At 33.7% G+C, this 23507-nt stretch overlaps 2 protein-coding genes across 4 annotated transcripts in view; both read left to right on the top strand.

The window, feature by feature from the left end:
* The first annotated feature begins 2612 nt into the window (after nucleotides 1-2612).
* On the top strand, nucleotides 2613-6921 carry Ns2 (nucleostemin 2). Its single transcript, XM_090107868.1, has 4 exons — nucleotides 2613-4793; nucleotides 5393-5891; nucleotides 6245-6422; nucleotides 6744-6921. The coding sequence occupies exons 1-4, from the start codon at nucleotides 2724-2726 to the stop codon at nucleotides 6835-6837; spliced, it is 2841 nt and encodes a 946-aa protein (XP_089963994.1). The 5' UTR covers nucleotides 2613-2723; the 3' UTR covers nucleotides 6838-6921.
* An 863-nt stretch (nucleotides 6922-7784) lies between these two features.
* The window catches only part of p130CAS (Serine_rich_CAS and FAT-like_CAS_C domain-containing protein p130CAS), a 58470-nt gene continuing 42747 nt past the window's right edge, over nucleotides 7785-23507 (top strand). Inside the window, exon 1 of one of the 3 annotated variants that reach the window (XM_090107740.1) lies at nucleotides 7785-7921. In XM_090107740.1, the coding sequence (XP_089963866.1) occupies nucleotides 7868-7921 (54 nt within the window). In that variant the 5' untranslated portion in view covers nucleotides 7785-7867. Of the gene's footprint in view, nucleotides 7922-10237; nucleotides 10927-10949; nucleotides 11068-23507 lie in introns of those variants that run through there. The other 2 variants (XM_090107741.1, XM_090107742.1) reach the window with 2 other exon arrangements.

Here is a 23507-nt window from a genome sequence, read left to right as displayed (position 1 = left end):
TTCCGATATCCGATATCGGATCGGATAATGTGAAAACGCTCTTATAGGTACATACCATTTTAATTGGTAGAGAATGATAGTTTTAAATAACGCTTGATAACTTTTGATCTCATACTACGATTTTTTAATTAAAATGAGTGCTACATACATTAAAACATCGTTTTGGTTACTCAAGCTTCAGTCTAAAACTTTTCAATATTCCAAAGGGAGAGTTGCATCGCTAGTGTTGATGTGTGGTAACGATATTACAGTTCTCAGAAATTCGTATGTCTTTCAGGAGCTGTACGGTTACTAATGGTTTCATGGTGGTTAATTATAATATAATTAAAATTACTTTATCAGTTGAGACGCAGTAACAAGAATGTGGTAAATAAAAAGGTATAGCACTTTTCAAAAGGTATTTTTTTTCTGGACCGTAATCCTCAGGCTTAAAATGCAAACTGCATATTCTGGCATGTTGATAAATTTTACCCTTGATAGGCACTATGGACAGCCATTTATTTCTTTTTATTTCATTTTTGGAAAGCTGAAATACGTAAAACAAAAAAATATTAGGTTAAAAAGTATAAATTTCAATGTAAAAAAGAACAAACCACAATATGTGAGTGCAATACCGATGTCGTGTGTTGTTTCATTACTAGTATAAAATTTTTTAAAATGGTGTTCTAAATATTCATCATAATATTGTTTAGCATTAAATTATCGTCGCTATCCGTAAAAACCCATCATCATGGTTACCTTACTTGTTAAATTTGTTTGTTGAAAACTTGTTGAAAAATGATGAAAGTATTAGCAAAAGAACTTATTTAACATGATTGCTTAGTAAAGTGATGATAAATTTGACGATTTTTGCCATTATAATGATTCTAAACAGGTAAATGCATGAGTATTGAGGAATATTGTAAATAACGTAAATATACACTTGCCTGTGAAATTATAGGCCAGAATTTGGTGTCCAAAAACTTCTGCAATTTTTCACAATGCAATACATTATTAATATTCGGAAAATATTTATTAAATACGCAACAATATTAACTTAAATATTAGAAGCGACGCAATTTTTTTGACACTTATGTCATATTGTCAAAGTGAGAGTTGCTACAATTTTATTATGGTAACTACCCATTTAATCAGGGAGTATCGCTTTTTAATAATTGGTTCAGATACTTATTTTATTTAGCATAAATAATAATTGTCTCATCCAACAATGCTTCTGAATGACGTTGTTGGCAATTTATCAACAAACTCATGTACAAAAACTAACCTTTTGCACAGAATATTACAGCATACATAGTAGCCTTGGGAAAACTTCGTATTAACAGTGGCAATACCAAGTTAGGTGTGAAAGTGATAGAACACAACAATTTTCTTGTTACACGTCAAATGTTCATAGCGAAATCTCCAGTGTATAAGATATAAGCTTCTTGACCAGCAGGTTGCGCTATGTACAGTGTTGAAAAAAAAAATATTCATAGAGTTAGCAATAACCTCATTAATGTGTAAATAAAGTGGTATACATAATAATTGGTTGAAAAATATTTACGGTTATTTTAAGTAATTTGGATTTTGATTTTTTCATTAACATTTTTTCAATGTTTGTACCTTCATCCATACTTATATTTATTTTTTTAACACAATTTGAATTAACTTTGATTATTTCGAAAAAACTACAATGAAACGAAAGCTTTAAATTTTTTTCCAACAATTAATAACTACTATCGATAAATCGATTGCACGCATCAATTCACGCGCATTAGGGAGTATTCAGAGAGAAAGCTTGAAACTTATAAGCGCTTATCGGCGCTTGTCATGTTCATATATTTTCCTGCGCGGGTTGACAGCACTGACAGGAAAATATATGAACATGACAAGCGCCGATAAGCGCTTATAAGTTTCAAGCTTTCTTTCTGAATACGCCCTTACTTTTTCTAGTGCTCGATTGTGCGAAGCGTTGCTGTAGTTGGAACATTCAACGTTAAACATTATACCACATAATGCGCTCTACTGCTGTAATTGGAAAACGGGGAATATCTTTTTTTATTATTTTGTAATGTGCAAGTGGCTATAAATTACAAAAAAATGAGTTGAAAGATAATGACAATCTAAAAAATAACTATAAACACTTTGGCTTATATCGTAAAACTTGTCGTATAAATCTACTAGAGGAATAGCATATTATGTTAATTATTGTTTAGAAAATGCCAACTATTAAGTGAATATTTATAGTGGACAGTTATTGATGTTAAAAATATTAAGTAAAGATATAAATGTTTCATTTATGTTATCTGTAATTTTTATTGCTGTATCTAGATCATTTGTTATCTACATTAACATTGGTCTGAAGTTTGCTACAAACTAAATAAAATCGAACTGTTGTTTTTTACTTTTTGTTACGGTTACATTTTGGTGTAATTGGTTGTGTGTGTATTTTAAACGTTTGTGGATTCATATGATTGACGACTATTTATCAATTTTGACGCTCCTTCAACGGTTCTAAGGTGTGTATAACTTTTCTAACGCATCTTAAGTTTTTTCATTATTATTTTAATGACTGTCAATGAAGTGAAGTTAGTTCGCTTATCGTATTGATATTATGTCAATTGTCAATTGAAAATTGGACATTGTGGTGTAAGTCCACAATGCACATAACCTCAACTTAAAGTTTAGTTGTATATTTTTATTGTGTGCTAACATTATATTAGTGATATTTTTACAAACACAAAATGGGTAAAGTACGGTCCGCTCCGGGGGCTCCCCGAAAAGAGGGATTCAATAAATCTGGACATTCAATGAATCCTGATCGACCAACTGAAGGATTAAAGGGTGTTGGTAAACCACGTACAAAAGGCACTATAAAGAGACTGCAGATGTACAGGAACTTTAAAGCTAAAAGAGATAAAACTGGAAAAATATTAACACCTGCTCCATTCCAAGGTTGGCTTCCTTCGGGAACTCAGGCAAGGGTAGAACCTAATCAAAAGTGGTTTGGAAATTCTAGGGTTATTTCCCAGAATGCTCTACAAAAGTTTCAAGATGAGTTTGGTGCTGCAGTCAAAAATCCATATCAGGTTGTTATGAAACCAACAAATTTACCAATAACTCTACTTAATGAAAAGGCTAAACATGCTCGTGTGCATCTTCTCGATACAGAAGGATTTGATAAAACATTTGGTCCAAAGAAACAAAGGAAGAGAGTGAACCTTAAATTTAATGATTTAGATACATTGTCTAAAGCAGTTGAAGAAAGTGCTGAAAAATATGATGAAAGCAAGGATATTGATAGAGTGCGTGAGGATACAGGTATGAAAGACGGCCAAAGAGAGTGGATTTTTGGTGCTGGAATGAGTAGACGAATATGGAATGAATTGTACAAAGTAATAGATTCTTCTGATGTATTACTACAAGTTCTAGATGCTCGTGATCCTATGGGTACAAGGAGCCCCTATGTTGAAAAGTTTCTAAGAGAGGAAAAGCCCCATAAACATTTAATATTCATATTGAACAAAGTAGATTTGGTGCCGAATTGGGTAACACAGCGATGGGTAGCTATATTGAGTGCAGAATACCCAACGATAGCTTTCCATGCATCTATGACACATCCATTTGGTAAAGGATCATTAATTAATCTATTGCGTCAGTTTGCTAAACTTCACATTGATAAGAAACAGATTAGTGTTGGGCTCATAGGTTATCCGAATACGGGTAAATCTTCTGTGATCAATACATTAAGAGCGAAAAAAGTCTGTAAAGTGGCTCCTATTGCTGGTGAGACGAAAGTCTGGCAATACATAACATTAATGAGAAGGATATACTTAATTGATTGTCCTGGTGTTGTGTATCCATCCGCTGAAACAGACACTGAAAAAGTCCTCAAGGGTGTGGTTAGAGTTGAATTAGTTCAAAATCCAGAAGACTATATCGAAGAAGTAATCAAAAGAGTGCGAAAAGAATATCTAGTTAAAACTTACAAGGTAGATGGCTGGGATACATCAACTGAATTTTTAGAGAAACTTGCAGCTCGAACTGGAAAGTTGTTAAAGAAAGGAGAACCTGATATTAGTTCTGTGGCTAAAATGGTATTGAATGATTGGCAAAGAGGAAAGCTTCCATTCTATGTTGCGCCGGAAGGATTTGAAATTCCATTATCCAAACAAACTAAGGATGATGAACCAAAAGAAGCGCAGGAAATTGCACCTGAAAACAAAACAGATGAAAATGTTGCTGAGGCAACTGAGACAGAGACTAAAACTGATGCTACAGATAAACCAACTTTAAAAATCAATAAATTAGTGATAGCTCAAGATTTTGCAAAAATAAGAGTAGGATTGCAATTTGATAATGTAGATGATGTCAAGCCATTAAACAATGTTGATATACCAGAAGAACTTAAAGGAATTGATGAACAAAATAATGATGAGAATGATGAATCCCAAGATAAAGATGAGGATAAAAGTAATGTTACAGAAACATCACAAACTGAAGATGATAAAGAACAAGATGGTGATGATAGTGACTCAGATATTAGTAGTTTCTATAGCAATGATGACAAAGAATGCAGTGATGTTGAAGATTATTTGACAAATGATCCTGAAACTGTTAAGGAAATTAAGAAACAGAGAATTCAAGCTGCCAGTGGTACATTTATTATTGAAGAAATAACTCAACAAGGAAAGAAAAGGAAGGCAAATGGAGAGGCACCTGTGAAAACAAAGTTAACAGCTAAAAGAAGAAGGGCTATTGAGAGAGCACAGAAGCGTACCAAAACAGGCAGCAACTTTTATGAAGTGTCCAATGTTAAAAATAGGAATAGGAATAAGAAGAAGCCTTAGAAATTGTAAATGTCTCTGTAACCAATATTTAAAAATAAAATTTATTGCCAGAATTTGGTTTTTCTATTCATAATCAATACTTTTTAAATAACTTAGCATCATATTGATTGCATGTTAATTGTTTAATTAAATTATTTATTATGCTATTATTTATATTAGTTTAGCATGAAATAGATTTTATTTTCATGCCATATGCATATATGGCATCTGATATCAGCAATCTAATAAAGACAATGTTACTGTGTATATTGCCAGTGAGCTAGGTATAATTTAGAATGTGAATGTTAGTTATATTTTGAAATTATTGCTAAAATCAATCAACATTCAAGTCATTATTTACCTTTTTAAATTTTTATATATTTTTGGTGGTAATAAAATTCCAGTATTTTTATTTAAGGAACTGAATACGAAACAATTACTATCTTTGAACATGTATATATTATAATCTTATTTATAGCCATTGGCTCTAATTATTATCAATCTTGCATTTCATTAATCTTAAAAATATAGATCAAGGTAAATTTAAAATTATTTATTATAAAAAATGATGGCATATATTTCAGATGTCTTCAGGGAGTGAAAGTGATGATGATTATGTACCAGAGGAGCCAGAGAAAGTTTCAGAAGAAGAATCGGCTGATGAGGAAACTGAACAACAGTTTGAAAATGAAGTTGAAACTAAAACAAAAAAGCGGAAGAGTAAACAACAAAGTGCACCCAAGAAGAAAATAAAAAAAGATGAGACAGAAGAAACAAAAGAACCAGAACCAGAAAAACAAGGAACAGCTGATCCGGAAGAGGAAAAGAAGAGAGAAGAAGATCTGTGGGCAAAATTCTTAGAAGGAACGGATTCAAAACCAAAACCTAAAACACAAGAGATCATCAGTCAACCAGTTAAGGGAGATACCGTCAATATAGCAAATAAAAAGAAAATCGAACCACCAAAAGCTAACACTGATAAGGATAGGGAAAAAAGGATATTTGAGTTTGCAGGCGAAACTATAGTAGTAGAAAATAACGTAATTAAAGAAAGAGTAAAGACAGCTGAAAAACCAACTTTAGGTAGGTGAAGTTCACAATATTCTAGAAATTGAAATAAAGACAATTGCCTTTATTGAATTAAATTTAACCAAAAATAATTAACAAATTTTAAATAATTTGAATAAACATCGATAATAATAATTATGTAAGCAGTTTAATCCAACAAATGTTTTATCTTTAATAATGCATTTAATCAATTTTGAGATTATATGATATGTGTTTGTACATATATCCATATATACTGCTGAAAGCATATTGTACTCTTGAGTTATCCTTTTTCATTTAAAATTCCTTTCATAGTGGTAGTTTCTTTATAAAACGGATACTATTTAAGTATTAAGTAAGTAATTTAAAATTTAATTTTACTTTTTCAGTATGTAAAGAAGGACCTTCACCACGTGCAAAACCAGCAGGATTGTCCAGTATTGTAGGCCAGTTGAATAAGAAGAACACATTGTCAACTCTAGAAAAGTCCAAATTAGATTGGAATACATATAAGGCGGATGAAGGAATCGAGGAAGAAATAACCAGTCACAACAAGGGAAAGGCTGGGTAAATTTTATTTTTATTATATTGTCGTATTGACGTTGCAGCAGTGGTGGCTTAGTTCACACATTCGTTTTGCTCGGACTTAATATCGAAAAGCCAGGGTTTCGGAACCGGGCGAGCGTGCAGGAAATAAAATTGATTTTCAATTGATGTGAACTTGTTGATACCACTGCTCAAAACGGTGTACGTTATTAAATGAATGCAATGCGTTTTGAATAGGAACTAGGTATCTATCTCAAATATCTTAATCTTCTCTCATAATAATTGATTGAAAAAGTGAATAAATATTCTTGCAAACAAATATTAATACCTATTTATTTGCAGGTACTTGGAACGTCAAGACTTCCTTGGTCGGACAGATGTACGCCAGTATGAGATTGAACGAGATTTAAGGATGAGCAAACGCAGTAATCGATGAGCGAACAAAATGACATAGCTACAATTTGCCATAAAACCTACACTTATACTCTTACTTAATTTGTAATAAACAACTGTGCTGTTATGATGTGTTTTAATCATAGAGTATACTGCGTCGTTTTCATAATTAACTAGGTCCTACTACTAACTACTTATATGATTGGACTCACTTGACGGGAAACGTACATTCGAAAGTGTAAAATATAAAAAACTTGGAAAAGTAAAATTATAAAATTTCATGAATAGTCAACTATAACCAGCTATCATATCAGAATGAAGAAAATATACTTAATCATTAAAATATTTTATAAATTATAAGTATTTTTAAAAACAGTAGAATTATAATAAAAATTAAATCTTTTTAACAATTAAAATATTATGTGCTGCAAAAGTTTGATACATCTTTGCAAAATTTCAAGATTTGCACTTTAAATTATTTGTTTCAATAGTTAGCGAATCTCAGCGACAATTTTCTCAAGGCAAATCAATGGACATTGCATATTATGTACGTTTTGTTGGGTCAATTACTATAGCAAGCAGTCTCGCAAGGCCCATTTCATCCATTCGCCTCAATCACGTCAATGAATACGACTCGGGGCAATCAATTTCAATTTTAGGCCAAGCTTCGCTCATTCGACTTACAAACAGCTACGTGTTTAAAAGTGGCAAAAAATGCTGATATTTTAGGGAACGTTACATTTATATTTTCGTGACGAGATTTTATGAGTGGACTTATTGAGGAAAAAACAAAGTACAAAGTTAAAAGCATTAACAAATTTACGCACGAATGTCTTAGTAGTAGACATATATGTGCCGAAAACGTAGCGGTTCTTCAATCTTTTGCTCAAGCGACGCCAGTGTGAAAGCGGCTTGTCTAACATAGAATATTTTGCGGTATAATTTGCTGAACAAACATTAAATAGTGTTTTGTCATTGCAGTGTCACGTAGCCGATTTAAACATGCGCACGAGTGCACTTGTAATATGCTTTTTATAAGAATTAAATTTAAACGTGAAGTGATTGGTTAAAATATGTCGGGTTTTGGTAGATGGACCATGTTTGAAGGTGATATGGAAGATGTTCAGGTACTAATTTGTATATTTTCTATTTAATCTAGAGAATTTTATAAATGTTTTCTATTATTGTATGTACCTAAATACATTTTTATAACACTGCTTGGTTCTAAAAAGATTAGACATTTTTTTTTAATTATTCAAAATGAATATTTTTACAGAAGAAATAATCTGCCTACTGTATATAAAATACACAACAGTGAGCCATAATTAATATGAATTCTAGGCTAAAAGCTCTGTATCTATCCTTTCTTCCTTAATTTTTTATGTTTAAAAAGGAGGTACATATCAATAAAGCTTTTGTGAGTGGGCACATAATTTGAAATGAGTGATCCATAATTTAATATTTATTCCTCGAACTTTAGGTACCTATAATATGCACCAGCACCTTTATTTATATTAAATATATTTAATTATTTATTTTAAACAAGGCAGACTTTAAAATGATTATTTAGAATTTGAAAAGCGCTTTTTGAACATTTTGCAAATACAAAAATTTTTAGGAAGGCCAAATCCAACATACTATCACATACGTAGTATATTATTATTAGTCTGTGCTATCACATTATTTTGCGCGATAAATTTTAGAATTAAGTACTTACCTATTTACAATATAACGTTATGTTGAAATGGATGAGTACTAGAATTCGTAACTTTAAATGGGATATGATCAAGAATATAATTTCTCATATTCCCGCTCGCGCTCTATCTACAGAATATTTTTCTATTATGAACGGTCAAAATAGTTAGTACGCGCATAATATCTGAACGGCATTCTTGCTTTAGCCTTCCTTAACAGCTCTTTAAATATACATATTTGAAAAAGAAAATAACAAGGGGAAGACATTTCACATTTGTAGTCATCCGCGCCTCGGGTATTTTGTGTCATCATCATCATCAGCTGACATACGTTCCCACTGCTGGTACCTGGGACACGGGCCTCCCATGACGCTATTTTGTACAATATAAATAAATTATAAACTAAAAAAATATGCTTTACCACTATTATATTTTCATCATATTATGTTATAAACCCTTTCATATTCTATTCATTAAATACACGCATTGCACGATTAAAAATACTTTAAAGTAAAGCGTCTTGTTTAAGTACATATTATAATATCATATGTTTCTAATATGAACGTTCGGGTTATAAAGACGAATCTAACGATATCTCTATCATTAGGTATGTAGAGACGTTTATTGGTTTGGATTTAGTTAGATATTATAAAGATATAAGCAATATTACATACGAGTCCATACATAATACGCTTGAGAAAACCAACCCTCCCTAGCTGTCGGGTTAAAAGCTTCGACTTTCAAAGAAAAAATAAAAACACAACATTCTTATATTGAAGATTTTATTTAGAGAGGGAAATAAGTTTTACAAAGTATAAAACATAGTTATCTAAACTAATTATTTATCATTAAAAATGCTTATATTATATCAAATTATACTCGAAGGACCTGCGAATAAAAAGAACTTTATTATGAGTTAAGTTTGAGTGGCGATTGTTTCTTAAATCAAATAATACCTGTAATCTTTCAAGCACTCTATTATCATATGTATATTATATGTTATACATAAAAATTTCTTATAGATGATTTATTTAAGCACCATACTCGTACAAGACATTGTTTCGATTTTATTTACTTTGATTCGTGAAGGGCTCACCGCTCAAGTGGTCAAGCAAATGTCAATTTCATGCCAAGACTAGTTAAATGCACTAATATTAAGATAATGCATAATGACGTAATCTGGAGCGGTGAACGTGTCGGAAAGGAAAAGTGGGCGAACCACCTAAGTTTGCAGCCTCGGAAGCGCCTACGCATGCCCACATCCCTTCTATCTACTGGAATTTCGTACTAGGATTCTTGTTTTACATTTGTCCTTAATATTCATTCATTTCTAAACAGCGTGGGTTTGGTGGATAATGAATGAAATTTCGTGAACTAAACGCGTGTTCACCAAGGAAAACTTAGATAACGTTTCATAATTGGATAGTTATATGTAATATTATAAATGAAAAATGTTTTTGATAATTCCATCCTGCGAATAAATACAAAAAATCATAAATGAATTAGTACTTACTATAATTTCTGGCTGTGTCAGATCGGGTATATATTCGAGTGAAGAGTTTATCAACATTATGAAAATACGTTTAACTTAAATCTAGCTAAAATAATAATAATTTATGTGATCGATTACGTTTTTGTGTGGTAAAATACAAAAAATATGAAAGTACAAATAATAAAATGGTCCTTAGTAGTAAAAATAATTAACCGTGCGGAAAATATGCCACGGAGAGCATCATTTCTTAACTCTACTATGTGAAGTATTTAGGTAGCACCGCACCTATGATCGTGGTGTTCATAATATTTGTTCAGGTGTGCATTGTGTTATGTTATGAGTTCAAATGAATGAGTTACGGAGAACACAGAGAAGTAGTGAGGAGGTATTGCGCATGTGTACTCGCGCTCGATAACCGCACTACGTCCGCGTCCACCGCACGTGTCCATGTGACCAAGGATCGAGATGAAGGAGGCTGTGTGATCTCGCAGCGGCGTAGCGTAGTGGGTAGCGACTAGCGAGGGCCGTAAAGGCGCGGGGCGAATTGCGCGCGGCTCCATCGTCTCCGCACCGCCAGTCGTACGCTCACGCTAGCACGAACGGGTGTTTATCGAGTTACCGTCGCGCCGCTACTTCGCCCGTACTCGCATAATCGGCATTGTTTTTCTTGCGTGTTTTTACGCAGCTGTAAAAAGTTTCAGGTGATGTGCGATGGTAGTACAGTAATAGTGCCGTGCTGGATTTGTTTTTGAAATAGTTGGGGAAGTGTTTATCGTTGCGAGCGCTGGAGTCGGTGAGGAGTCGGTGGGACCGGCGGCGGGCGGTGTTGGGGCTGTAGTGACGGGTCGGTGGATGGTGCGGCGCGGGCGGGCGCCGGGGCGCGGCCGGCGGCGCCGCTAGCAAAATGTCGATACCCCTTGGCCGGGAGACTGTGCTTCCCACGCAGGTGAGTTCTGAGTTTACGCTTTTCTCGCTTTTCCGGACGTACAGTGCGAGCGTGCGCGTAATCGTACAGGCGCTACCGGTGTCGGGAGTACGGTCAAACAATGCTTCTAGGCCTCGAGTAAATAGAAGACGACGGGAATTGGTAATTACTATGTACTATTATGCGCGTATTTTCTAAATTACAATTTTTTCTTATTATTTTCATTTCGAAAAGGTTCGGCGTTATTTCTCTCCTCTAAAATCTATATAATATGCACATAATTTATCTTTAATTCTTATCACTTTATCATACGATAGGTACCTTCGATACATTTAATTTCCTCAATACTTCAAAATAATGTGTAAGCGTAGTACTGATAAGTAATGTCATCATGGATGATTATCTCGGTAAAGTAATTACGTCTTATCGTGACCGTGGCATGAAAATTTTAATTTTTACGCATTATTTTACATTTCGCTTTAACAATATAGTGATAATTATATATTATTTATAACAAAATAAACATTAAAATGTGTGTGCATAAAAACAATATTACATAATTAATGATTCATTTATTAGTTATGTAATATTGTTAATCGCGTTGTAAAAGAAATATACTATTCTTATCAATATTAATCAGCATTAGTGGAACAAACAAACAACAGGAGTCACTCAATGAACGCATGTTTATCGATTTGCCTTATCACACAGTTGCAAGAAAACTTACGTCACAAGAGAGTTCTAAAAATAGAATTTTCTTAGCGTCCAAGGAAAATGTATTTACTTTTCATTTTGTATATATTTTTTCATATCTTACAGATTTCAAATCATGGCAATAATATCTAGATTTTTAATTTAAAATGAAATACAAATACAATCGGACTTTTCGATTCGTTTTTGATTTCAAATTATGTGATCGCTTTCATAACAAGAAAACTAAATCGAAATAACATCTATAAAAAGAAGAAATTATTTTCAATTCCTATTCTAGCTAACGTAATGAGAATCGGAACTCGCGATCGTAAGGCAATTTTCGTTGGCATGCTTACAGTTTCAGCGCGGTTGAGTTCAAGGCTCTATTGATCCAAAAGGCGTGTGCAAGGTTGGCCGGTTATTTTTGGTTATTGTTTCCAGCTTTCCATTTACAAATACGGGAATTACGTCTTTCTTCCCATATTGGGTTGCTATTGAAATGATTATTTGGAAAATTGTTTACGTTTTGTTGTAGAGCTTCAGTTAAAATAGCGTTTAATCATTGTAAATAGGTTTCAAATCGTTCAAACTGTTATGTATTTTAATTTTCAAGCTGTATGATTATCTATTTTTGATATCTTTACGTACATTCTCCTTGAAAAATGAAATCAAAGAAATTATTTAAATAAACTCTACATAACCTAAAACTCTACATCTATGTTTAGTTTGAAAATAATTTCGGAAAAATTCTTACGTATGCATAATCAATGATTATTAATTGAATAGAAATAGAAAGAAATAAAAAAAATCTTATTTTTTAGATCAGTTTATTGATTTGCAAGTTTATAACGAGAGCTTAAAATTGAAATCGTTGACATCTTGAAATATCCTTGTGAGTCCTTTCCATACCTTTTATGAGTTCTTTGTTGTGGATAGACTTTCGTGTCTAAGGTGTAGGTACTCACATTAATCGTCTCTAAGCTTCGTGACGCTTCTTGTTCGAGTAAAATCCTCGTTGAGTCGCGATAAAAGTACTCACACTTCATGCGTGTTATTTGTTATATTAATACGTATAGAGGTAAGTAACACTTTTATTTGTATAACCCGTTAAGATTAGACAGATATACTTAGCGTCCTGGTCGCCTAGATAGCTCCGAGTCGCGTTTAGCGACGTCTGCGCATGTCCCACATACATTGCTCTAGAATGAGTCACGATATGTGGCCGCATCAGTTAAATGCGAAAAAGTATTAACTGATTATTATTTTATTGTTATAACATGTTTTAACTGAATATCCAAAATAAAAAGAATTCAATACAACAATGAAATTTATCATGATTAAAGTAATACATACAATAAATTTTTAACCAAACATATCTCTATAGAGACACTATGATTTCTAATTGTTCTGTTATTTTAATTTAAGCTAGCAAAAAATCTTATTATTTCTTTTTATTCAGTAATCCTTTTTTGCCACTTTATTTCACGGTACCAATGAAATAATAACTTGTGACGAAGTAAGATTTCTCATAAGTAGATTGTGCGGCGATAAAAGAGCGATTCTAAACCGATACAATAGACTGAAAACGATATTAGAGTCTATCCGCCCCAGTGCAATGAGATAAGCTAAAGTATAATAGGAAATTATGCTAACTAAGCTATCCTGAAGCTATATCCTTATCAGCGCAACATTGTCTGCATCTCACCATTGGCCTATTTAATAGAATCGTGGTATTGAGATATTATATTAGTCTAATATACATAAATATAAAGTGCTTTCGAAAATTATAAGTTTCAGAATGATATGAATTTATCTTGTGGTATTTAATAATAGTTTTTCAAAAAGCTTTTTCAAAAATTACTAACGTGACCGTTACCGTAACCGGCTAGCTTTTTCAAAAATTACTAACGTAAATCATATAAACGTGATATTCAAATACAGGTACATAATTTAGACCTGTTTGATCACAGATATCTTAAAACATTTTATAGATCTTTGAGAATAAATTCATTCTCTAATGTAAAAATAGGTAGGTTGGTATAAAATTAAAGCCCGGCTAAACCAAATGATTTATACCATCAGAATGACTAATGTTCTAAACGCAGATTTATATTATAATACAAATCATTTGTTGTTGACACAATATCTATTAAATATATATCCTTTAATAGATTTCAAACGGCTTAGTCACGTTTTCTTAGAAAACAACACCACATTTCTTCATCAAAACATCTATTAACCCCAATTTCTAATTTTTTGTCGTCAATTAGAGGCTTTTGCGTTTTGGTTAGTCACGACGATCTTAAGTGCGCCAAGTTTATATTTGCCTAAGTTGGGTAGGCATCAAATTAAATGATTTTCATTTTAGTGTTCATTTTATTATGGAGAACTACCATGCATCGAAATATAAATGAACTTTTGTTAAATTAATAATTTTTATCTTTAAAATCATTGTTATAATATAGTGCATGGTTTACCTTCATACATTATTAACTTCTTAATCAATAAAAGAGTGCTAGTTAAACTAGAAAATTTAAATGGCACAGTAACAAAAATGGAATTGCAAACTAATAGTACATGTGAAAAACTATCTCAAATGCTGCTACGTGAATGTGAGGCGGCCTCAATAGTTTCTCCTTCTCGTATCAATGTTATCGATAAAACGATAGCAATACCATTTTGTTTTGGCTATCGTCTGTCACTGCGATAAACATAACAACGCCTTATCGTTCGCTGGTTTATACTCACGTACGCATTTAAATTTATTAACAGTTGAAAAAGCACTTCCTATTTTCGTTTTTTACAATTATATAGGTATATGTAGAGCGAATGTGGAGCGAGAGATGTAACAAAATATTTATCGCTAACTAAGTATTTAAAATAAAATTTAATTTTTATAATTTGAATTTGAAAAAATAAATTCGTAAAAGAATCTGGTACATTGTTGAGAGGTCTAAAATATTGATCTCACGCATCTTCCGAAGTATGCGATGCCTTATAAGGACGCGGCCAGTTCTGGCCAATTAGTAAAAACCGGTGCATCCAAATAACGTTTCTGGAGTACGAATCGCGTGCGTGATTTCGTGGAACTATCGTTTCCTTAAATACCCGGGGCCGGTATATCGACTTCTTGCCTGCTGTCCTCGGCGGCGTCCTTTAGGCTACTTTTGGAGAATGCTCCCGCCCTCCATATAAGGTGAGACCAATCGCTCCCGTGTCTTCAGCTCTCGATTGTTTCGCCCAGTTTGGAAATTGCCGGCATTTATGAGGTTTTTTGATTTACTATTATTTAGTTGCTATTTATAGGCGTTGATACTTGAGATGTTTTGATTCGCATTGATTTCTTATTCAACATAGATATTGTTTTCTTTGTTAGTAGGCTTTGAACGATTATATGAGGCTAAATTTTATGTTACACTAATATCAAGCTTATATTTAAAGTACATATACATTTATATATGCTCAATCTGAAAGCTTTAAAACAAGTTTTGCCATGAAGGCTTTTAAAATCTGTGTTTAAATAGAAAACGCTAAGATATTAATGCGTTTGTATGTTGATAATTGCTGCTCAATCGGAAATTTAAATCCACTTGACAGTTGAATATAATTTCCGAGGTTTATTCCTAAAATCGTAAAGGGTAGTGTCGTAAGCTGGCTCGTTGACCGTCAGGACCTTATAGGGCGCCATCGAGGCCGAAGTCCCCTCAGGGCACCTTACTGAGACATGTTAACATTATTCGCTTTATTTAATTACTTTATAACATTACTTTTCCGACTTGTCTCATGACAAAATTACAGCATGTTTTAACTTCTCATATGCTAGGTGTTAATAATTGTGGTATTGTATATTTTTAATATAATCAATGCATGTGAAAGGAATTTTTCTTAGCTGACTTCAAATATCTATGCCACAATTTGGTTCCATTTAGTTCTGAATGTTAATTGCACATGTACTTTGTTGTGTTGCAATCCCTTTATATAAAAGGTTTTATTTTGTTTAACTGCACGCAGTCTTTTGAAATACAATTCTATTATTGCTATGTGAATGTTTTACATCGGTTGGTAATATGCTCTATAACAATCTATAGGTTAGGGCAGGTCTCGGTCAGATTGTAAATGTCAGTTCCGGGAGCTCTCTAGAAAATGTTTTTATGAATGTTTAAGGTACACTTGTACGTCGCGAAGATTTTTACAGTCCGTTATACTCTCTCATACCTTGTTAACCTTTTAACGGACGCAATTATTCACAAAGGCCAGCAGTTATCTGTCGCAGATTACTGTTTCGACAATCTTAATATTCAATTCGAACAGAGATATTTATTACACCATTGTCTTAAGCTCTTAAGACATGTGCCGGAATCCCGAACCCTCATTGTCGATTTCTAAATTGTTTCATATTTTTAAAGTTAATAGCAAAAGTTTCGCAACGATTTCTCTACCACGAACGTTATCATATCATTAGTCGTCATTTGTTGGTTTCTCTTTGAACTTGATAGATTAACTTTTAAGGTAAGGCTCTCGACAATTTAATTGATCACCGTTGCCGTCTACATCTGAATCAATTACTCTTTGATGATGGTTATTGACTCGGCGAGATAAGACACGCTAAAACTAGCGCAAACGCTCTTTACAACGTAATTAACTGGTTAGCCTCTATCGACCGCGCCGCTTCGCATTTGACGGCTGGTGTTGGGATAATCCAATATAGACCTTAGTAGCTTACGACACTTCGACTTTAACTAAGTTCGAAATCTCATACAAACTTCTAAATAGGGTGGTGTGAACAAATCGAATCTGACTCTATCGGAAAATGAGATTCAAGTTACACGCGAGTAATTTTACGATTTTCGATCACTAGAAAGATACTCGTAGATTCGTTGGATTTGGATACTTTATTTAATGCGATACCTTAAATTTCAAACGTCACTTATCATCATGGTCATGTTACCTCGATAAAGCATTCAAACATCAATTATATTAATAAAATGCTGGACTTTCGATAAGCGATAAAATCAATTAATTCGAGATTTTCCTCACTCCAATATGAAGTTGCGGGTCAGTTGATTGGATGCAATTTGTGATTACACACTGTTAATATTGATTTAAGCATTTGTGTTAATATTTGGGACAAAAGGATCATTTATGCATCGGTTTAAACAAGTTTTAATATGTATTTAATTTGAGCAAATGAAAGCTTACCATGTACACCCATGTACCTCGGTAACATCAGGTATACTCGGAATAATCATGTTTTGCATATTTGTGCTTTTATTGCACATCATGTCTTGATGTTCACCGCTTCTTAGCAAGCATATAATTTACCTAAAACTTTCTGTAATATTTTAAAACTTTATGACTCATTTGTGTAGCATTAGTTTATTTTAGTAGCGGTAATGGTGTAAGGCCAGCACATTAACCTTTTACAACTTATTAAATATTTGTTATAATACTCTAGTATAATATTTAATTTAACTAGGTCATGTAGGTATGATGAACTAGATAATAGATATAACAACATGGTACGTTTTGTATCCGACACTTATCGCGTCACGCGTGTAACACAACCTTCATATAAACTTATAAGTTATAACAAGTCCCTATTTACGATGACATGCTTAACTAATTGTATACAATAAGATAAGTAATGTACTTATACATATTCATCTTTGTATTTCATGACAAAGGCTTGTTTTTCTCAAAATGGTCAAGTACCTACTACCTCTCATGTTATGTAAAATTGTAATGTGAAAATATGGAATTACCACGAATATACAGATAATTTAGAAAGATTCGTAAATGAGTAGGCACAGACGTTAAAAGCAATAGTCTTGGAAACGTTGACGCCGAGTCACTAGTGCTTTATTCGCGTCAGTTCGCCGCGCTGATTATTTCAAAAAGAATTATAAAAGCTAAGTTAGTCTGCTTGAAGTCAAAGCTGGGATAAGCACTAACTCAATTAAAATGAAGCTCGCTGCAGAAACGGAAATCCACTCATTATAAGCACCGTTTGCTTCTCGTTTTAGTTGGGACTTGGAAATCAATAGGCTTTGTTGGTTCCAATTAGTTCAAAAATTAATACTACTCTTATATGAGGCTGTTTAAAGACTCACGTATTAATATCCTTTTATTTAAAATGCGAGTTTTAAACAATGAAGCGCAAGTTATAATTATTGTTATGACTTTGTTCTATATTCAAGGATTCTGCTCTATTTAAAAGATACTATAACGGTTGAATATGTGGAACATGGCTTTTTATTTTGTACTTAATGAAAAAGCCGTTCTGATTACTTTCATGGTCTTAACTTTTCATATAGCATCAGTTCTTTAGGATTTTTATTTTTAAAGATTTTCTCATAATACAAAAATGAATTATCGAAAGAGAAACTAATAATCCATAGTCTCTATATTATGTTTTTGACAGTCCTGATTACGGTTTGTTTAATAGTTTCAGGATAACAAAAGCACTTTTTAATTTCATCAACCGACATTGTTTCAGGGAGATTAAATTCAGACAATAGGCCTCAAAATGGCTTCCTCCTTTCCTTGTTAAAATAATGGATGAGTTGCTATTGTCAGGAAAGAAAATTTTAAATAGTATATGATATAATAAATTGCATGAATATTAAAATGTCGACGTGAATGTAGAGGCCAGCTTTTCTTGAATAAAGGTGATTAATATTTATATTGTACTCCGTTTATACCACAGGTTTATTCTTTATACGTATATATACCTACTGGGTATTTGGATTGAATTGGATGAATTAGAACAAAGGTTCGTCTGAATTGAAAGCTGCTGCAAAGTGTACAATAAGAAAGGGGAAATAGAACAATTACCTGTTATACAGCAGTTTGCTTTAAGATGAGACTAATTAGATGTAATTTTTTGAAATAATTATTCAGGGTGCCTTTGTTTTCTCTAAAATTAGACGGTTATAATGAACATGACTGGTATCTTTAGTTTTCTTATAGCATTATTTTCCTGATTAACTGTTTTAATGCTCTAGGTATTATAGCTCGTAATCCATTAGTTTTTTTTGTTTATGCATGCGGTTTAGATTCGACTTCGTCGGTGGTAAGGTGGGTTGAGGGTGACAGAATTCTTTGATACAATTAACAAATGGCCGGCGCGCTGCAAAGCCACAAACAAATTAACTCATTATTCACAAACAATTTGCAGCGGAGGCCGCGGAAATGTTTCCCATTGCAGTACGTTGACACTTACGTGTGTTGTTTAGTGTCGAGTCAATGACCTCAAATGTTATAAAAAGCAACTTGAAGCTGCCCGACGCACTGCAAATTGACTCCATATTGGACGAAGCGACATCGCTGACTTACCTTATTCTACCGATTGATTATTGATAAACACGCTCTCATTATAAGCCATGTTAGTCGTTAAATGTATCGAATGCCTTGAATTCCTAGAGAATGGATTAAATGTTAAGGTAATTGGACTGACGGAAATAAATTGAACAATTAAATAATACGAGTTGAAATAAAGCACTTTCGGATTTCATCGTTTAAACTTTATAAATTAACGATGTGCCTCGGGGCTCGTTGGGTGGTCTAATTTTGTCTACAAATAGTTTGATTAAGGGAATATTTTATATCGGATATTAACTTGGCGGGACTTTTAACGACGATCGTAAAGTTCTTCAGCACAATTTAATATTTCAAGACTAAATGCAATATTATTTATCTTATCAATCACTACTTGGTATAACTGTAGATAAGAGACGTCGACCGGTTGAACATACTTCTCTAGTTTTAAAATAAACATTGTGGAAAAAATAAAATGCTTTCAGAAAATTGTTCGTCCCATAAAGTAATAATGTCATTGTTTTCCCTTAGGGCTCTATAGCGCTATGGTGTATGACTTTCACTGATCAAATTTTTGCTAAAAGCCGGTCCACGTTTCGCGAAAGTGGTTGGTCTGGTGGAGGCTTTATTTGTTGCTTAGAGCTAGTTATAGTAGATTGCTTTTCCTAATTTATTCTGTGTAATATTCGTATAATCTGAGATGAAATTATTATATTATTTATCAACTACTTACTTTAAATTATTGTTTATTTGTTGCTACTAAGAACCTACTTTCGTGGTCAAGAGATATTTTTAATTCGTTACGAGTAGGTTCTAAAAGAAAATTATTCCTAAAGGGTCGTTAAACGAATTGAAATTAAATATTAAAACACTGTCTGGCCCATACGTTAGTGTTATGCTTTCAGTTCTTATTACTGCCACTATGTATTCTTAGCACGTGTGTATAAATTCATATCAGCGCACGAATTTTAGAGCCGTTGCGCATAAAACGCATTCTACGGACACAATTAGCATCCATTCTCCATAGTGTTATAAAACTAGTTATATTTTATTTTATGGTATGTTCATATTTCTGTAATTATGAAATAATTAACAACAATTTCACAGTGAAATTGCTGTTAATTACTGTGTTGGTAAAGAAATATTCACTCCTATCTAAATCATAAAAAGTTATAAAAAAGTAGAATTCAAAATATGCATATTGCAGAAAATTATTTGATTGCTTTACAAAAGCTCCGCTTTGTATTTGTGGTCACATTAAACTTATTGAAGGTTTGTATTGAATATTTCTTCCTTAATTAAGTCAAAGCTTAATGTACATATAATATCAAAGCATTGTGTTAAGTCATGTCAAACTATTATGAGATTAAGGCTATCTATAAGTTTCCAGTTTTGACCGTCCACTCCGCCCACGAAACTTTAGTGTAAACAAACAAGTACACTGCCATATAAGTAGCCGTTCTTTCTTAGCAAGTGTCGGATTGTTAACCAAAAGTGGGCAATAAGAGAGTTCGTGAATTGATAAAATCAGACTATCGTATGCTGACGGTTGACAGTCGTGAATCGTGATCGTGACTCCGCTGTTTTGCCATCGCTACTGGATTATTTTATTAAGAAATCTGAGAACAAACTAGAATAAAGGGGTTAGTTTTAAGCATGAATTCATAACAGTAATGTAATACCAGGAAACGAACAATGCTCATTGGTGCTGTGTAGAGTGTTACTGTACGTTTTCTCTTATCAGACCAATAAGTTGGTACATAATATTAATACTATGTGTCCACTTTAAGTTAAATATTCGAAATATTAGACCGGAAAATATTTAATTATTTGTCAAACAAATTACAGCGGTATTGCAAAAAAGTGTAAACCAGTCCGCCATAAATGTCTGAATTATTTTATCTGTGCGAACGGTATTAACTTAATTAAATAACGGTGTTATGTCCAAAGATTTCGAAAGTTACACAATCCAATAAAAATATGCTTTTGAAGGCAAAATAATAATATGTATTTTACTTAGTGTCAGGTATGATACATTTATTGTATTTTGCCAGTATCGAAATTCCATTATTTCCAATACGGTAAATACTTTTTTATTTATTTTTTATATACTGCTAAAACAACATTTGTTGTCAATTTTTATATCACGGAATTACGGTCTAGTTTATTTTCAAACGGTATCATGGACAAATACATGTGAAATATTAAAGAACACATGTTCATGGGTGATATGCACAAAACCAGATCGCGTTTCGAATCTGACACAACCTTTAATTTGATTGAAGTAGTAAAATAATGAATTATTCAAGAGCCGACCGACAAATTACAAAGGAGACTTGTAATTTGTCTCTCGGTTCACGTGCGTTGGCCACCTTCGTACAATTGATGTTTAAGGCCTCCCCCACATTGGGCGTAGGCCGAGCGTACGCGTTTCCTGAGCGTGCTGCCGGCGTCGGCGCGGCGCGGACGTCGCGTCAGCGCGCCGTCTGTGGGGCGCGGGCTACGCGTTGTCCAGCGCCGCGCGGGCGCTGCGTGAACGCCGCGCAGACGCCGCGCTTACGTCGCGTTCCATAGGCGTTCGGCCGCCCGTGCCCCCCGCACACATTCCATGAGTGCGAGGGGCACGGCGCGGGCGGCCGAGTGCTTGACGCGACGTCGCGTCGGCGCGGCGCTTGCGCAGCGCTTGCATAGCGTTCGATGGCGCGACGCCCGCGCCCCACAGACGGCGCACTGACGTGACGTCCGCGCCGCGCCGACGCCGGCAGCACGCTCAGGAAACGCGTACGCTCGGCCTACGCCCAATGTGGGGGAGGCCTATGTGTTTTGACATGACAGTATGTGTGCTGCAAGATGTTTTGTTATCAATATACACATGATAAAACATTTAATGCACACCAAATGCACACCAAGTGAGATAATGACCAAATTAAGGTAGCAGAAAAGGTTAACAAGTTTCCACTGATACGAAATTTGTATATTTAGTCCATTGAATGAATCCCTCCAAGGGGGGTCTAGAGTGCGTGAGTTAGTAACGTAAGATGTTTCTTCGGAAACATGTCAAGAGTCCCTAGGTAATAAACATACTAAAACCCCGGGCCACTAGGAGGAGCCCCGGAGTGGGGGGAGGGGGGAAATGGGTCCATTTTTTCATTTTTCGCTTAAATCTCAAAAACGGTACATGTTAGAGAAAAACTTTCAAGGAAAAGTTGAAAGGCCATAAAATTATCTACAAGTTGTACCTAAATCATTTTTTCCTATATCCTACCGTTTCTGAGTTATACGCAGTAAAACATGATTTTGGCTCAAACAATTTCCACATCAATCGATAAAAAAATATTTCTTTCTTCCAAAAAACTCAAATGTGCAACTTGTGACCGGTACTGATAGATTGCTCTTAATTAGGTCTATAATTGGTAAAATAAACACATTCCTCCATGGAAGCCTTTAGGAGGAATCGATTGTCAAAATATTATATTAGGGCAGTTTGAGTTACTGAACTTGATCTTTTTATTTTTTTCTTCCAAAAAACTCAAAAGTGCAACTTGTGACCGGTACAGATAGATTGCTCATAATTAGGTCTATCATTGCTAAAAATACCAGATTCCAACACGGAGGCGTTTACGGGGAATTGAATTTTATCAGGGTAGTTACGATATATTATGAACTTTTTATTTTTTTCTTCCAAAAAGCTCAAAAGTGCAACTTGTGACCGGTACAGATAGATTGCTCATAATTAGGTCTATCATTGATAAAAATACCAGATTCCACCATGGAGGCGTTTACGGGGAATTGAATTTTATTAGGGTAGTTAGTTAAAAAGTTCATGTATCGTAACTACCCTAATAAAATTCAATACCTCCTAAACGCCTCCATGGTGGAATCTGGTTTTTTTATCAATGATAGACCTTATTATGAGCAATCTATCGGTACTGGTCACAAGTTGCACTTTTGAGTTTTTTTGGAAGAAAAAAAATAAAAAGTTCAAGTATCGTATCTACCCTAATAAAATTCAATTCCCCGTAAACGCCTCCGTGGTGGAATCTAGTATTTTTATCAATGATAGACCTTATTATGAGCAATCTATCTGTACCAGTCACAAGTTGCACTTTTGAGTTTTTTGGAAGAAAAAAATAAAAAGATCAAGTTCAGTAACTCAAACTACCCTAATATAGTATTTTGACAATCGATTCCTCCTAAAGGCTTCCATGGAGGAATGTGTTTATTTTACCAATTATAGACCTAATTAAGAGCAATCTAATAGTACCGGTCACAAGTTGCACTTTTGAGTTTTTTGGAAGAAAAAAATAAAAAGATCAAGTTCAGTAACTCAAACTACCCTAATATAGTATTTTGACAATCGATTCCTCCTAAAGGCTTCCATGGAGGAATGTGTTTATTTTACCAATTATAGACCTAATTAAGAGCAATCTATCAGTATCAGTCACAAGTTGCACTTTTGAGTTTTTTTGGAGAAAAAAAATAAAAAGTTCAAGTATCGTATCTACCCTAATAAAATTCAATTCCCCGTAAACGCCTCCGTGGTGGAATCTGGTATTTTTATCAATGATAGACCTAATTATGAGCAATCTATC

Source organism: Colias eurytheme, chromosome 12, assembly GCF_061535395.1.
Source record: "Colias eurytheme isolate Ceu_HAF_F1 chromosome 12, ilColEury1 Martin Lab GWU primary, whole genome shotgun sequence".
Taxonomy (NCBI): domain Eukaryota; kingdom Metazoa; phylum Arthropoda; class Insecta; order Lepidoptera; family Pieridae; genus Colias; species Colias eurytheme.
This window is presented reverse-complemented; position numbering and strand designations above follow the sequence as displayed.

Bases quoted from the DNA above. Each gene is read 5' to 3' on its own strand.
- Ns2 (XM_090107868.1), top strand. From the start codon at position 2,724: ATGGGTAAAGTACGGTCCGCTCCGGGGGCTCCCCGAAAAGAGGGATTC. The intron at 4,794-5,392 runs GTTAAAAATAGG...CATATATTTCAG, and splicing joins ACTTTTATGAAGTGTCCAAT to ATGTCTTCAGGGAGTGAAAG. The intron at 6,423-6,743 runs GTAAATTTTATT...ATTTATTTGCAG, and splicing joins CACAACAAGGGAAAGGCTGG to GTACTTGGAACGTCAAGACT.